Source organism: Mobula hypostoma, chromosome 9, assembly GCF_963921235.1.
Source record: "Mobula hypostoma chromosome 9, sMobHyp1.1, whole genome shotgun sequence".
In the NCBI taxonomy this organism is placed as follows: Eukaryota; Metazoa; Chordata; class Chondrichthyes; order Myliobatiformes; family Myliobatidae; genus Mobula; species Mobula hypostoma.
The window spans coordinates 111,904,503-111,918,744 of NC_086105.1; the positions used below are offsets into that span (position 1 = coordinate 111,904,503).

Below are 14,242 nucleotides of genomic sequence, written 5' to 3' on the forward strand. Positions count from 1 at the left end.
ATTTCCCTAGATGCCTTTCAATGGTACTGATAAGTCATCTTATTGAAAGTGGTTTGATAAAGCTTGTTAGAGGCTTGTGGAGCACCTCAGACTGTAGTTAATAGCCAGCCGTGTTGCTATGGAGACCAGACTGTTATATTAGGTGGGTTTTTAAGATAATCCAGTGGCTTCGTGGCCACAGTTATTGATCCTAGAACATGCAGAGGTTGTCCATTTTCATGAGAAAATTGCTTTTAAATCAATTCAGTTCAGACTAGATCACCTTAGCCACCATTTGTGGGTGATAATTTACCCAACACAACTGGCTTGGGCACTTGTAGGACAAGGGGTACAGTCTATTTGACTGATCCCTCACAGCAGTTACCAGAGCAACTGAGCCACCCTGGTACCAGGATCAAGTGTCTTCAAAAATTACATTTCCAGTGCCTACATGTAGTGACTGCCTGGGGCTGTCATGTAGTGTATGTGCACTGGGTGTGGAGACTTCATCATTGTGTGCCTTGCACTGCACAACCTAGCCTATCTGCTCGTGCTGGAGGAAGAGCAGAGCATGAGGGGACACAAGGCATTGAGAGAGGAGCAGCAGGAAGTGAGAGAATGAGGAAGATTACCTGCGAGCTATCTCAGCCAATGCCTTATCTCACTGCAGTGTGAAGGAAGTGTCCATTGACTGCACAGGTAATAAGGTCCGCCTGATAGGTCGACACTGTTCATAAACCATGGTCTCAAATTCAGAAAAAGTGTCCTGCTCCATTCATTAATTCTAATAAAACAACTGAGAGAGCCCACGTGATACATACTTATCCCTAGTATTCACTTTTACCTACCTTGATCATAACTCAGTGAATGAATCCTTGATCCTTGTAGTAAAATACCTTTGCATAACTGTTTTCAATAGCTTACAGCTCAATTTTTTAAAAATTAAATTCTCACAGCCTGAGGAAGTAGTCGGAATGTCCTCTTGCCATATTCTCTGGAGTGAGTGTGGGAACTATCATCCTCCATGGTAGCCATTACATGTGTTAGTGCCATCTGGACTGTGCCTTTAAGGACTGATGGCCTCTGATTGCTGTACAGAGAAATGTCAAAAGCTGGAGCCCAGACAGGAGTCTTGTTTTAGTGCACGTTCTTTGGTGTTAACCACCCTCACATCCTTGTGCTTTCTTTGATGCCTCTTTAGTCAATTTCAGGACATATGGGGAGGCCTGATTTTAGCCCCACATGCAGTAGCAACTTAGCACACACAATAAAGGATGAAATTTCAGTCTCTTTAGCTGAAAGTGAATTTCGATACTTAATCTACTTTGGATATGACGAGTCTACTCTTCTCAGGCTTCCAGCTGGGTACAGGTATTGATTTTAATCGATATTTTGATGAGCAACTCTGCCTTCCTCATCAGGAATTATGCGTAGGCATGTCTAGTCTGGTGGAGGAGCGTATGTCGGCCAGGAACAGTGGAAACCCACATAAAGGGGCAGAGGAGCTGTATCCATTTGAGTTACCTGGCGAAATTGGTGGTAACAGAATATTTCATTTGCAATGGCCATGGGATCAACTTCAACAGCACAAAATTACTGTGCCACGCCAATGGCTTTTGCGACCGCCTGGCGAAGAAAGCTATTGAAATAACATTGAAAGAAAGATAACTTTAAAATAGAGGAAAATCGCGCTCTACGTAAGAACTAGAATTCGACTGAAAACAAAATGGGACAGCGGAAACCTGATTGGATGAGGACTAACCAATCAGGAGGGACGGATGATGGGGGTATATATACCACCGGACTAGACATTTTCAAACATCATCCTTGATGAAGATGGCAGAGTTTGTCATCAAAACATTAGTTGAAATTGATACCTATACCCAGCTGGAAGCCTGAGAGGAGTTTTTCAATTTCAACCTTTGCTTTTAGATCATTATTCCATGTCCTTGGATCATAGTCCTGTATTGTACTTAGCCTATCATTCTCAATGTGTTCTTAATCATTCAAGCAAAGTGCTCAGAACTTCAGCTCACAAATGAGAAGCCATACTAAACAGTTATAGGAATTTTTAAAAAATATCCTTAACACTCAGATGAATCCCAGTAAAAAGAGCCAAGTAATCCAAGCTCGGAAGCCTGATGTACAAATGATGCTCTCTTTTGGAACCAGCCTCACCCTGTGACAGGGTAATATAGATTTCTGATCCAGAACAGTTCCATCTTCTCTTTACTTAATGTCAGCCTCAGTATCAACAGTGGCTACTTACTAATTAGTGGGAGGGTTTGAGGAAAATTAATGTAAATGCGGAGGAAAAAAATCTTAAAATTTACTGAAGTGACAAATTGACTTTTTTAAAAACTCACCTTTTTGTATCTAATCTGATTATACAAGTTCTTTCAAATACATGTTTTGGGGATCTAAGCGTGCGCAGCAAGGCTAACTGCCTGACGTGGTGATGGTAAGCCATTTTCTTGAATCTTTGAAGTTCTTCAGGTGAAGGAGCAGCCAGAGTACTGATGGGAGTGCATTTTGGGATTCAGACCCAGTGACAATAAAGGACTGACAAGTCAGGATGATGTAGGATTTGGAGGAGTACCTGCAGGTTCCATGATTCCACGCTCCTGTCATCTTTGTCCTTTTAGCTGTTGAAAGCTGGGGGTTTGAGAGATGTTGTTCAAGTAGCCTGGTTGACTAATTGCCATCAGTTTTGCAGATTATACATAGCACGGCCACTGTGCGCTGGTGGTGGACAGAATGGTGGTTGGTAGAGTGCTAGCCAAGTGAGCTGCTTTGTCTTGGGTAATACTGAGCTTCTAATAATTGCTGGAGCTGCACTCATCCAGACAGGTGAGGAGCATTTCATCCTGTCATGGTTTGTGCCTTGTAGATGATGGAAATGCCTTGGGAGACCAGAAGTGAGTAGTGCACTGTGGGATACACCCAGTCTCTAGTGTGCTCTTGTAGCCTTGGTAGTTACTTAGCTGGTCATGTTGACCCACTTCAGCAGGCAACAAAATTGAGTGATAGCTGCTGAAAAGTAATTTCCATGCTGCGTGACCCTTTTGGGAAGTTGCAGGTGCAATTACAACACTTTAAAAGCATTTGAACAGGCACTTAGACAGTAAAGATGTAGAGGGATGTAGATCTAATGCATCCAGATGGGATTGGCTTAGATGGACATCTGAAGTGGGTGAGGTGGTCCAAGGGGATCCATTTCTGAGCTGTACAGTCCAATGATTGTATGGAATTGTTCTATGGAAAATGCTCTGTACTTAGTAATGGAAATACCCTCACCAGAACAAATTACAATAACATCTTACACCAAAAATCAGAGTCTCTGAAGGAAGGATATTGAACGGCCTTGCAACGTTTGCTTTTGTATTTGCAATTCTTAACTGAAAGGTTTGAAAAATATCAATCTTGTAGTACCCCACTACCTTAATGTACAGATAAAGTGAGCTTATTTAAGCTAGCCTTTGGATTTATATTAGTAAACCATCAGCTTGCGATTGAATCAGATGTGACACTGCCAGACATTTGCAGGAAATGACTAACATATCTCATCTTTGTGCAGAGGAGAGGAATGAAGGGAAAAGCCAAGAAACTCTTCTACAAGGCTATTGTCAGGGGCAAAGAAATAATTCGTCTTGGAGACTGCGCTGTCTTTCTCTCTGCTGGACGCCCCAACTTGCCTTATATCGGTAGAATTCAGAGTATGTGGGAGTCCTGGGGTAACAACATGGTGGTACGAGTGAAATGGTTCTACCACCCAGAAGAGACCAACCTGGGCAAGAAACTTAACGATGGGAAGGTGAGCTTGGAATACAATTCTTGACTTGTTTCAGAAATGGGTCTTCACCCATTCACACCCTTCAGTGAAGACCAGGTATTTTCCGTTAGCATTGTTTTCTGGCTGACTCATTGACTCTAGAGTTTGAATTCAAGGGGTGTAACTTACAGGAGCCTCTTTCCATATAATGTATCCAAAGTTACGATTAAGAACTTGTAGATTTATACCTGTTTCTTCAGTCATCACACTGCTAACTGCAACACCTTAACAGAAAACCATGCAAAAAATGTATTAAATAATTTAACATCTCAGTATAATTGGATACTTACCTATTGACATTTCTCTTTCTCCCCCTTTCCTTCCTCCCACACTGTCTTTCCTTTGTTATTCTCCCGAAAGCCTATACTTGCCTTCAGCATGGCTCCACATAAACTATTAATTTCCCGTTTACATCTGCATCATATCTGATTGGATATTTTTAGCCATCAATGAGCCGAATGTGGGTCTTTCCTCTCCCTTTACATTCACATACGTAGTTCGACTACGTTTCAGGAATGGCTGGCAAATTTCCACCTCTCCAAGTCAAGAATGCCAGTGCAACATGGCATCCTTACTGCTCCAGATAAAACTTACTGCTCCAGATAAACATGAGGCTGGTCTCATCTTGAACCGACACTAATCCCATTTCATCTCCCCACATTCCCATCAAATCCCCCCCCCCCCGATTCTCCACTCGGCTTTGCACTAGTGAGTACGGCTGAAGGGTCTACCAATATACACCCTTTGGGATGTGCAAGGAAACTCAATGTGGTCACACAGAGAACATGTAGACACAGACAGCAGCAGAGGTCAGAACTGAAACTGGGTATCTGGTGCTGTGAGACATCAGCTCTACTAGTTGTGACACTGCAGCCTCCAGTTGTCCTCACTAAAGGCTGTTGTGCCAGTGAGCTTTGGGCCCCATCATCCCAGGAGTTAAAGACGTCACCATAGGATACATATCTTTTGCTGTAGTTCTAATTCAATGTCATCACTAATTTCTGATCCTTACACCAGAAAAGCTTGCAAAATAAACATTTTGTCCATTTTAAAAGTAAAAACTATGATTACAGTTCAAGGGAAAATATACAACTTGGTAGATTGAGCACGCAAGTAGCAGGTGAAATTTAACATGGAAATTACAGACAGCTACATCTCAATTGAAAGAATAAGGAGAGACAGCATTAACTACGGGCACAATTCTCAAAGGACTACAGGAACAGAACAATTGGATGGCATGTGTGTATAAAACATTTCAAAATGGCAAGGCAGTCTTAAGAAATTGGTTCAAAACACCTGCAGGATTTGGGCTTAATATGCAAAGTGTAGAGAGCAAAAATAAGGAAGCCCTTGGAACCTGGTCATGGTTCAGCCATAAATGGAATATTTGTCCAATTCTGGATAAAGCACTTTAGAAATGATATTAGAAACCTCTTGCTTTGGCAGAAGGATCAAAAGCCACAGAATGAGAGGGATTAGTGTAAAAAAAACCAAGGTGAACGTGATGAAAATGTTTCCTTTGCCAGGGAAGATAGTGAAGTCAATTTCAATCTGCTGCAAAAGGAACTGCAGGAAACTTTGAATGATTGGGAGTTGGGGAGGGAACAGGATTCATCTTGCTGGGAGAGCTAGACTGGACAAGTGAACTGCATGACCCCCTTCAATGCTGTATGTTTCTAAGATTTGCCTTCTACGTTTTTTTTGAGTAGGCTAGGTTTTACAAGCCCTTGGCAGGTTTACGCAAATCCATAGCCAGGACAGGATTTCAGATGGACTCATTGTGTTCAGTGTATGGAATGTCACAGTCATTGTGTTCTCCTAATATAAAAGTGTTGATTATTTTTTTAACAAGAAGGGTAAGACCCATAATCCACAGCCCTGAGATAGATCTGAGCTAGTGCAACGGATCTTAACCAGCTAAGAAAAAAAATAAAGAACATTATGGGTTGGAGAAAGGGAAAGTGGAACTTTAGCATTTGTGCATTCAGAACTGTTATGGGTACAGTGTTCTAAACGGCCTCCTTCTGTGCTTTTGGATTCTGTAACCTTGTTCCTCCTTTTTGTCCCCTTTAGCGCGCCTTGTACCAGTCTTCACATATTGATGAAAATGATGTGCAGACGATCTCCCACAAGTGCCAGGTGGTCAACCTTGACCAGTATGAGCAGATGGTCAAGACCAAGAAATACCAAGACAGTGAAGACTTGTACCACTTGGCAGGAACCTATGAACCAACAACAGGCATGATTTTCAACACGGATGGCGTGCCCATCATTTGCTAGACTAGTAACAATGGTGAAATGCCAACCGGGGTCTAAGGCCTTTCAAAGACAAGAGTCTAAGTGTAGAGAGAACAAAGCATTGAACTAAACCAGGAAATATATGGCTAAAATGGCCTTCTCACTTTTCTTGGGTAGCTTTTGTTTCTCAAGAGCAGGACTTCTGCAGTGCCTTCCAGTTCAGAGGAAGTTAGCTGACCTGCAATCACAGCCAGCCAGACTCCCCAAAGGCACGGGCAAAGCATGCTTTATGCACTTAATATGTATGAAGAGGATGGCATTATTTCTGTGTGTGGTCTGCATTATCTTTGGTCAGTGCTGTCTGCGTGGCATGTTAATGGCTACTCCATATTGAGCAGCACCATGCCTATGTAAGAAAGGCCAATAAACTCTGTTTCAAATCAGGCCAGAGATGGACGTTGAGCATGTCGATAAAAGTGAAACAAAAGTTTTAGAAGAGATACTATATTAGTGTATTTTTCTACAGCACAGATTGCTTCCTCTCAAACCTAACTGTGTTCAGTTGGGACAAGGGAAGTACTTTAATGTACAGTTTCAAATTGGTCTACGAATGTCGTGTATCAAATATCCAATTGAAGTCTTTTCTAAGGACTGTGAAATATGACCTATTAAAGAGATAGGAGGGGGTTAAGCTCTATTTATAGCTTGTGAGATCAATGAACTCTTCTAGATGGACTAATGTAAATTCACAGTGAACTCGAGCAGTATTTTGCCTAGATGGCGACTAAATAAGAAAACTATAGTGTTGATGGAAAGCACTTATTCACTGCCGAATGCCTTCTATGGAGAGCTGATTGCTGACAATCGAGAATGAGGAGGGAGATTTTCACATTGTTTTTATGTACATAGATACTTATATGTGTTGTACAGTCAATTACAACAAACCTTTGAATGCCACTTGCAGTTCACTCCATATTGGTATCAACTGCAGAGATTCATGTAAGGCCTCTTACGCAGAGAAAATGCGAACCACTTGCACTTGAATCCACGTCAGTGGAACGACAGTATACACTCTTTGTTGCAATGGAGCCTAAGGCATGTGTTTCCCACAATGCATCATGCTACTGAGCATGCTTAATAGACACAGCTGATATTAAAGCCCAGCACCAATTGAAAATTCATCAGATCTCTCGTGGAGATTTATCTTTGGCTCATAGCTAATTACCTTTTAAAACCGATACATCTGAAACTAAATATTATGGGAGCTTGTATCAAATAAAATCAGCAAATATCAAATGCACCAAAAGTATGCCTGTTGAACAAATTACTCCATATCGGGAGTTACGTTTAAAAGTCACTCGAGTTTGACTATAAATTAATCGTGTTTTATTTTTCTGGGCTTCTAAGTGCATTAAAAATAAGTTTTAAAGAAATTTACAGTGAAGATTCTTTTAACAAATAAAACATTTTAAAGAGCAATTTTAGCCCTTTGTTTAAAACAAATCAAGTGATTTCACCATTTTTATTTTACCAATAATTTCTCTAAATTAATTCTTCAAAAATACATTGTTTTTTGAACTGAACATTCAATTGTGATGCTACCTTGAAGCAAAAATTTAGTGTGATGCTCTTTTAATGTAAAAAAATGTTCAAAGTGACAATGGCAGGAGGCAGCAAACAGGCAAAGTGTACTTGAACCTCTGCACTTTCCACCTGTCAAAGAAGAGCAGAATGTGTCAAAGGTCCTGGAACATGAAGGGTTTTCAATCATATTGTTTAAGGCAGACAGTTTTTACTGAATGTAGTGCACACTTGTCACTATAGCGACCGGTTTGTGTAGTGAGATTGCCATCATGCTTAACCGCATTTTAATTAACCTCTAGATTCCCCAGAAGCTGCAATTACAATGTTAATTAACACTGTTGGGTTGGTATTCCGCTGCAGCTCCTTTGTGGCATATCCCTTTTTCTGTTTGAGCTCGTCAATGTTTTGCACCTCAAGTGGGATTGTAGAAATGAAATGCACATAGAATGTATAAAATTAACAAAGACTTCAGAAAAGTATATTTTTAAATTGGGGGAAATAATTAATAAAAATATTGATCAGGCAGAGTCACAAAGAAACAAAAGAGGAAATGTGATTGAAATTTGACTTTGGTAGCATCATAAAGTCAAAAACACTGTCTGTGGAGCCAGTGTATAACAGACAGCAGATACAAAGCCACCCATGTTGAATTACTGGCCCAATACCTAATTAAAGACTTTATTGGTCACTGGAGGGATCGATGAGGATTGTTTCAAAGCATATGCGGGTAGCTACTTTATTAGTCAGTGAATAGTCTGTTTAAGTTTGAGCTCCCCAGTTCACCTTATAAAAAATAATTACATTTTTTTATAAAAAGAATTAGAAATACTAAGGGAAACTAAAAGTTCAGTGTTCCGTGTTGTCAATGTGCATACAATGACATCATGATTTCAAAGACCATTTTGCGAAGGTCTTACAGCAAATATTGAATGTCTATATTTTTAAAATTTCATCTGGTCTTCTTTATAAGCTTTAAATCACCACACAGTTTGTTATTTTATTGACATCACTGGGCAGATTGCCTGAGATAAGTGACCATAAATGGATTACCCTAAAGCGGGTGAAGAACACCGTAGAACTGGAGATGGAACTGCCCACCGATGTGGTCAGAAGTGCTCAGGGGTACAGAGGGTGGGGTCTTCCTACTGCATCTGCCGATGGCACATTCAACTGGAGAAATACCTGGTTGGTGGTAAGGGGACAAAATACCTTCAGCTGAATTCAGATCTGATGACACTTGCACGCATTTTTGTGATGATTGAGTTATTCTAAGGCAACTTCGGTCTCAGTAATGTCTAGGGTAGCGTACTTTAAGAAAATAGTTTAAAAACGATGACACTTTAACTCCCTCCTGTTAATCAGTAAGTAATCTGTAATGAATTCCTGCTATAATATGGAGGATTGTATTCATGTTTGTAAAAAGCCACTAATTTTTTAAAAAGAGGATTGTAACAATGAAATCACTACCTGTTCCTAATTTTGCTTATCCTCGTCCACACATACCCCTTATTAAAGTAAACAAGCTCCTCGGTTCTAAACGTGCAATACTGTTGACTGACCGGATTCTCTAAAGTAGCTGCTAGTGGATGATAAAAGATTTTTTGTAATTTTGATTACCATGAAAATAGACAGACATAAGCAGGCAGGAGGCTGGTCCATCCATGAGTCCTTGCTTTGTGGAATTCCTTCAACAGTCAGTGTGTTCCTGTTATGTGTAAAACAGTTTAAGAACAGTTAAGGGGTTTAAAAAATTATTTTGGAAATTAAAAAAAGCATCAAACCATTTTGTAAATGAGCTGTGGGGGGTGGGGGTGGGCAGTGGGCAGCGGTGGGCACATCATGTTTGATTCTGTTTGTATAAACATTTAATCTTGCGTTTGAAAGGGGGAAACACTGATAGTGTATAAAACTCATGTGGAACTTTTTATTGAAACGTCAGAGTTTTACAAAGTGTTCCTTTTGAAGCATTTTAGTAACTCAGATTTTTATACTTTATTCATCAATAAACAGAATATAAAAATAAACATGTTTGGTACGTGTACGTGTCTATGTGAGCATGTCTATTTGACCTTTGAAATACGTATTTTATTCGTGAAGAAAGGCATGAGAGGAAATCACCCGACATATCTCAGGCAATTTATTTCCACTACACATCTTGAATAGAAGGGCTTGAGGTGAGTTTTCTCTAAGCATTCTTTGACCCCATCTAGCTTAAGGCAGGTTTGTGTGTGCTTGAAAATGGAGTCTGGAGAATTTCAGGTGAATGCATTAGCCAGAGGACTTTAACCTGATGTATTTTGGATATGGGTGTTCATGTACATTTATATTGCGTGGTTAATCAGTCAATGGTCTTTTAACCCCACAGTGGCAAGCTTATTATTGTTAGCAGGGCTGGCAGTTAACAAAGTGGAATAGATAGGGACAGGAGGATGACTTGAGAATCTCAATCACAGTGTATCCAGACTGTGCCTTAGCTGTCTTGCTTTATTTTCTTTGAAACCACTTGCTAAAATCTATCCATGCCCTTTCCTTAACTTCCAAAAGTGAAAATGTCCTTGAAGATACACATGTAAATCTGATTTGTTCTCTACAGCTAGAAAGAACTGTGTCCTTTTCTGCTTTCTCTGGCCTTTGATACAATCTGTCTGTTCCTGGTTTTGATGGGGAGAACCGTCACATGACCACCAACTGACCCAGCCTGCCCCTCCCCCAACTCCATCACTCCTGCTATTGGTCACCCACTGTTGTGATGTTTCCACATTAATTGAAAAGCAAAGCAACAGGTTATTAAATTCCCTATTATTAGTGACATGGGAAAATTTCAAATGAATATACTAGCAACACACATCAAAGTTGCTGGTGAATGCAGCAGGCCAGGCAGCATCTCTAGGAAGAGGTGCAGTCAACGTTTCAGGCCGAGACCCTTCGTCAGGACTAACCGAAGGAAGAGTGAGTAAGGGATTTGAAAGTTAGAGGGGGAGGGGGAGATCCAAAATGATAGGAGAAGACAGGAGGGGGAGGGATGGAGCCAAGAGCTGGACAGGTGATAGGTAAAAGGGGATACGAGAGGATCATGGGATAGGAGGTCCGGGAAGAAAGACAAGTGGGGGGGGGGACCCAGAGGATGGCCAAGAGGTATATTCAGAGGGAAAGAGGGAGAAAAAGGAGAGTGAGAGAAAGAATGTGCATAAAAATAAGTAACAGATGGGGTACGAGGGGGAGGTGGGGCCTTAGCGGAAGTTAGAGAAGTCGATGTTCATGCCATCAGGTTGGAGGCTACCCAGACAGAATATAAGGTGTTGTTCCTCCAACCTGAGTGTGGCTTCATCTATACAGTAGAGGAGAGGTCTTCCCGGACCTCCTGTCCCATGATCCTCTCGTATCCCCTTTTGCCTATCACCTGTCCAGCTCTTGGCTCTATCCCTCCCCCTCCTGTCTTCTCCTATCATTTTGGATCTCCCCCTCCCCCTCCAACTTTCAAATCCCTTACTCACTCTTCCTTCAGTTAGTCCTAAAGAAGGGTCCCGGCCTGAAACGTCGACTGCACCTCTTCCTAGAGATGCTGCCTGGCCTGCTGCGTTCACCAGCAACTTTGATGTGTGTTGCTTGAATTTCCAGCATCTGCAGAATTCCTGTTGTTTGCAAATGAATATACTAACCAAGTTTTAGTAACTTCAGTGCCTATTAAAAAGTATTTACCCCTCCTTGGAAGTTTTCATGTTTTATTGTTTTACAATTTGGCCTTTTTGACACTGATCAACAGAAAAAGACTCATGTCAAAGTGAAAACAGATCTCTATGAAGTGATTTAAATTAATTACAAATATAAAACATAAAGTAATTGATTGCATTATAAGTATTCCCCCCCCCCCTTTAAAGTGACACACCAACTCCACTGGGGCAGCCAATTGGTTTTAGAAGTCACATAATTAGTTAAATTGAGATCTGTTTTTGAAGACCTGTGTGCGGTCAAGGTGTTTCAACGGAATGTAGTAAAAATAGATTGGTATCTGGAAGGTCCAACTGCCGGTGAGTCAGTATCCTGGCAAAAACTATATTGAATTAAATTGACGCAAACAGGAGGAATTCTGCAGATGCTGGAAATTCAAATTAAAATTGAATTAAATTGAATTGACATTATTACTTACATCCTTCATACGCACAAGGAGTAAAAATCTTTACGTTACACCTCCATCTAAATGTACAACATGCAATTTATAGCAATTTATAATAAACGTATGTACATCAGTACAGTCAATATAACATAGAAATACAATTGTATCAGCATGATTTAAACAGTCTGATGGCCTGGTGGAAGAAGCTGTCCCAGAGCCTGTTGGTCCTGGCTTTTATGCTACGGTATCGTTTCCCAGATGGTAGCAGCTGGAACAGTTTGTGGTTGGGATGACTGGGGTCCCCAGTAATCCTCTGGGCCCTTTTTACACACCTGTCTTTGTAAATGCCCTGATTAGTGGGAAGTTCACATCTACAGATGCGCTGGGCTGTCTGCACCACTCTCTGCATCGTCCTGCGATTGAGGGAGGTACAGTTCCCATACCAGGCAGTGATGCAGCCAGTCAGGATGCTCTCAATTGTGCCCCTGTAGAAAGTCCTTAGAATTTGGGGGCCCATACCAAACTTCTTCAACCGGCTGAGGTGAAAGAGGCGCTGTTGTGCTTTTTTCACCACACAGCCGCTGTGTACAGACCACATGAGATCCTCGGTGATGTGTATGCTGAGGAATTTAAAGCTGTTCACCCTCTCAACCCCAGATCCATTGATGTCGATAGAGATTAGCCTATCTCCATTCCTCCTGTAATCCACAACCAGCTCCTTTGTTTTTGCAACATCGAGGGAGATGTTGTTTTCTTGACACCACTGTGTCAGGGTGATGACTTCTTCTCTGTAGGCTGCCTTGTTATTATTTGAAATTAGGCCAATCAATATAGTACCATCAGCAAACTTAATTAGCAGATTGGAGCGAGGGTGGTGACACAGTCATAGGTACACAGAGAGTAAAGGAGGGGGCTTAGGACACAGCCCTGGGGGGCACCTGTGTTGAGAGTCAGAGGAACAGAGATGACAGAGTCCACTTTTACCACCTGCCAGCGATCTGACAGACATGAAGACAAAAGAATACTCCAAGTAACTCCACAAAAAGATTATTGAAAAGCACACATCAGAAGATAGATACAAGAACATTTCCGTCACTGAATATCCTTTGGAATAGTCAATCATCCAGAAATGGAAAGATTATGGCACAGCGTAAATCTGCCCAGAACAAGCTGTCCTCAAAAACTGAATGACCGTGCAAGAAGGGGACTAGTGAGGGAGGCAACCAAGAGACCTGTGACAACTCTGGAGGAGTTACAAGCTTCAGTAGCTGAGATGGGAGAGACTGCGCGTACAACTGTTGCCCTGTTGCTTCACCAGTCACAGCTTCATGGGAGAGTGGCAAAGAGAAAGCCACTGTTGAAAAAAACTCACATGAAAGTGCAGCTAGAGTTTGCTAGAAGACACATGGGAGATCCCGAAGTCAGCTGGAAGAAGGTTCTATTGTCTGATGAAAATTGAGCTTTTTAGTCATCAGACTAAACACTATGTTTGGAGTAAGCCAAACACCACACATCATCAAAAACTCACTATCCCTACAGTGAAGCATGGAGGCTGCATCATGCTGTGGGGATGCTTCACTCCAGCAGGCCCTGGAAGGCTTGTGAAGGTAGAGGGAAAAATGAATGCAGCAAAATACAGGGAAATCCTGGAGGAAAACCTGATGCAGTCTGCAAGAGAACCGTGACTTGGGAGAAGATTTGTTTTTTAAGCAAGACATTGACCCCGAGCATAAAACCAAAGCTACACAGGAATGGCTTAAAAACAACAAAGTTAATTCCCTGGAGTGGCAAGTCAGCATCCAGACAATCCAATTGAGAATTTGTGGCTGGACTTGAAAAGGGCTGTTCACTCACGAACCCCACGCAATCTGACAGAGCTTGAGCAGTTTTGTAAAGAAGGATGGCTGAAAACTGCAGTATCCAGATGTGCAAAGCTGATAGAGACCTATCCACACTGTAATTGCTGCCAAAGGTGCATCTACTGAATACTGACCTGAAGGGGTAAATATGTATGCAATCAATTATTTTGTGTTTTATATTTGTAGTTAATTTAGATCATTTAGTAGAGATCTGTTTTCACTTTGACACAAATGAGTATTTTTCTGTTGATCAGTGCAAAAAAACCAAATTAAATCACTGTTAATCAGTGTTATAAAACAATAAAATTTGAAACCTTCCAAGGGGAGTGAATACTTTTTATAGGCACTGTAACTTGTCTAGAAATGGGATTGTTGCGGCCAATGTTTATACAATATGTGCATCACATGTAAGGGGGAGTTTACCAAAGTTTCACCATTGCCAGCTTCCAAACACAGAGCTTCTCTGCCTTCTAGACCCGTCACAGGTTTCTGCTCTCTCCCCACAGTTAAATGTCTTCATTCCCCTGCCCTGACAACTCTCTGTACATTTTGACCTAGATCTCTGCCCAGAAGCAAGCGGTGTGAGATGGGGTCATCTGTCCTTTTGGTATGTCCTGCCCCACAGATGGAGAGGAA

General features: G+C 41.4%; 1 protein-coding gene across 9 annotated transcripts in view; it reads left to right on the plus strand.

The window, feature by feature from the left end:
- tnrc18 (trinucleotide repeat containing 18) overlaps positions 1–9,656 on the plus strand; it is a 227,082-nt gene extending 217,426 nt beyond the window's left edge. For all 9 annotated transcript variants that reach the window (XM_063058917.1, XM_063058919.1, XM_063058918.1 and 6 more), the window contains 2 exons: positions 3,557–3,793; positions 5,885–9,656. In XM_063058917.1, the coding sequence (XP_062914987.1) occupies positions 3,557–3,793; positions 5,885–6,091 (444 nt within the window). In that variant the 3' untranslated portion in view covers positions 6,092–9,656. The remainder of the gene's footprint in view (positions 1–3,556; positions 3,794–5,884) is intronic.
- The last annotated feature ends 4,586 nt before the right edge of the window (positions 9,657–14,242 follow it).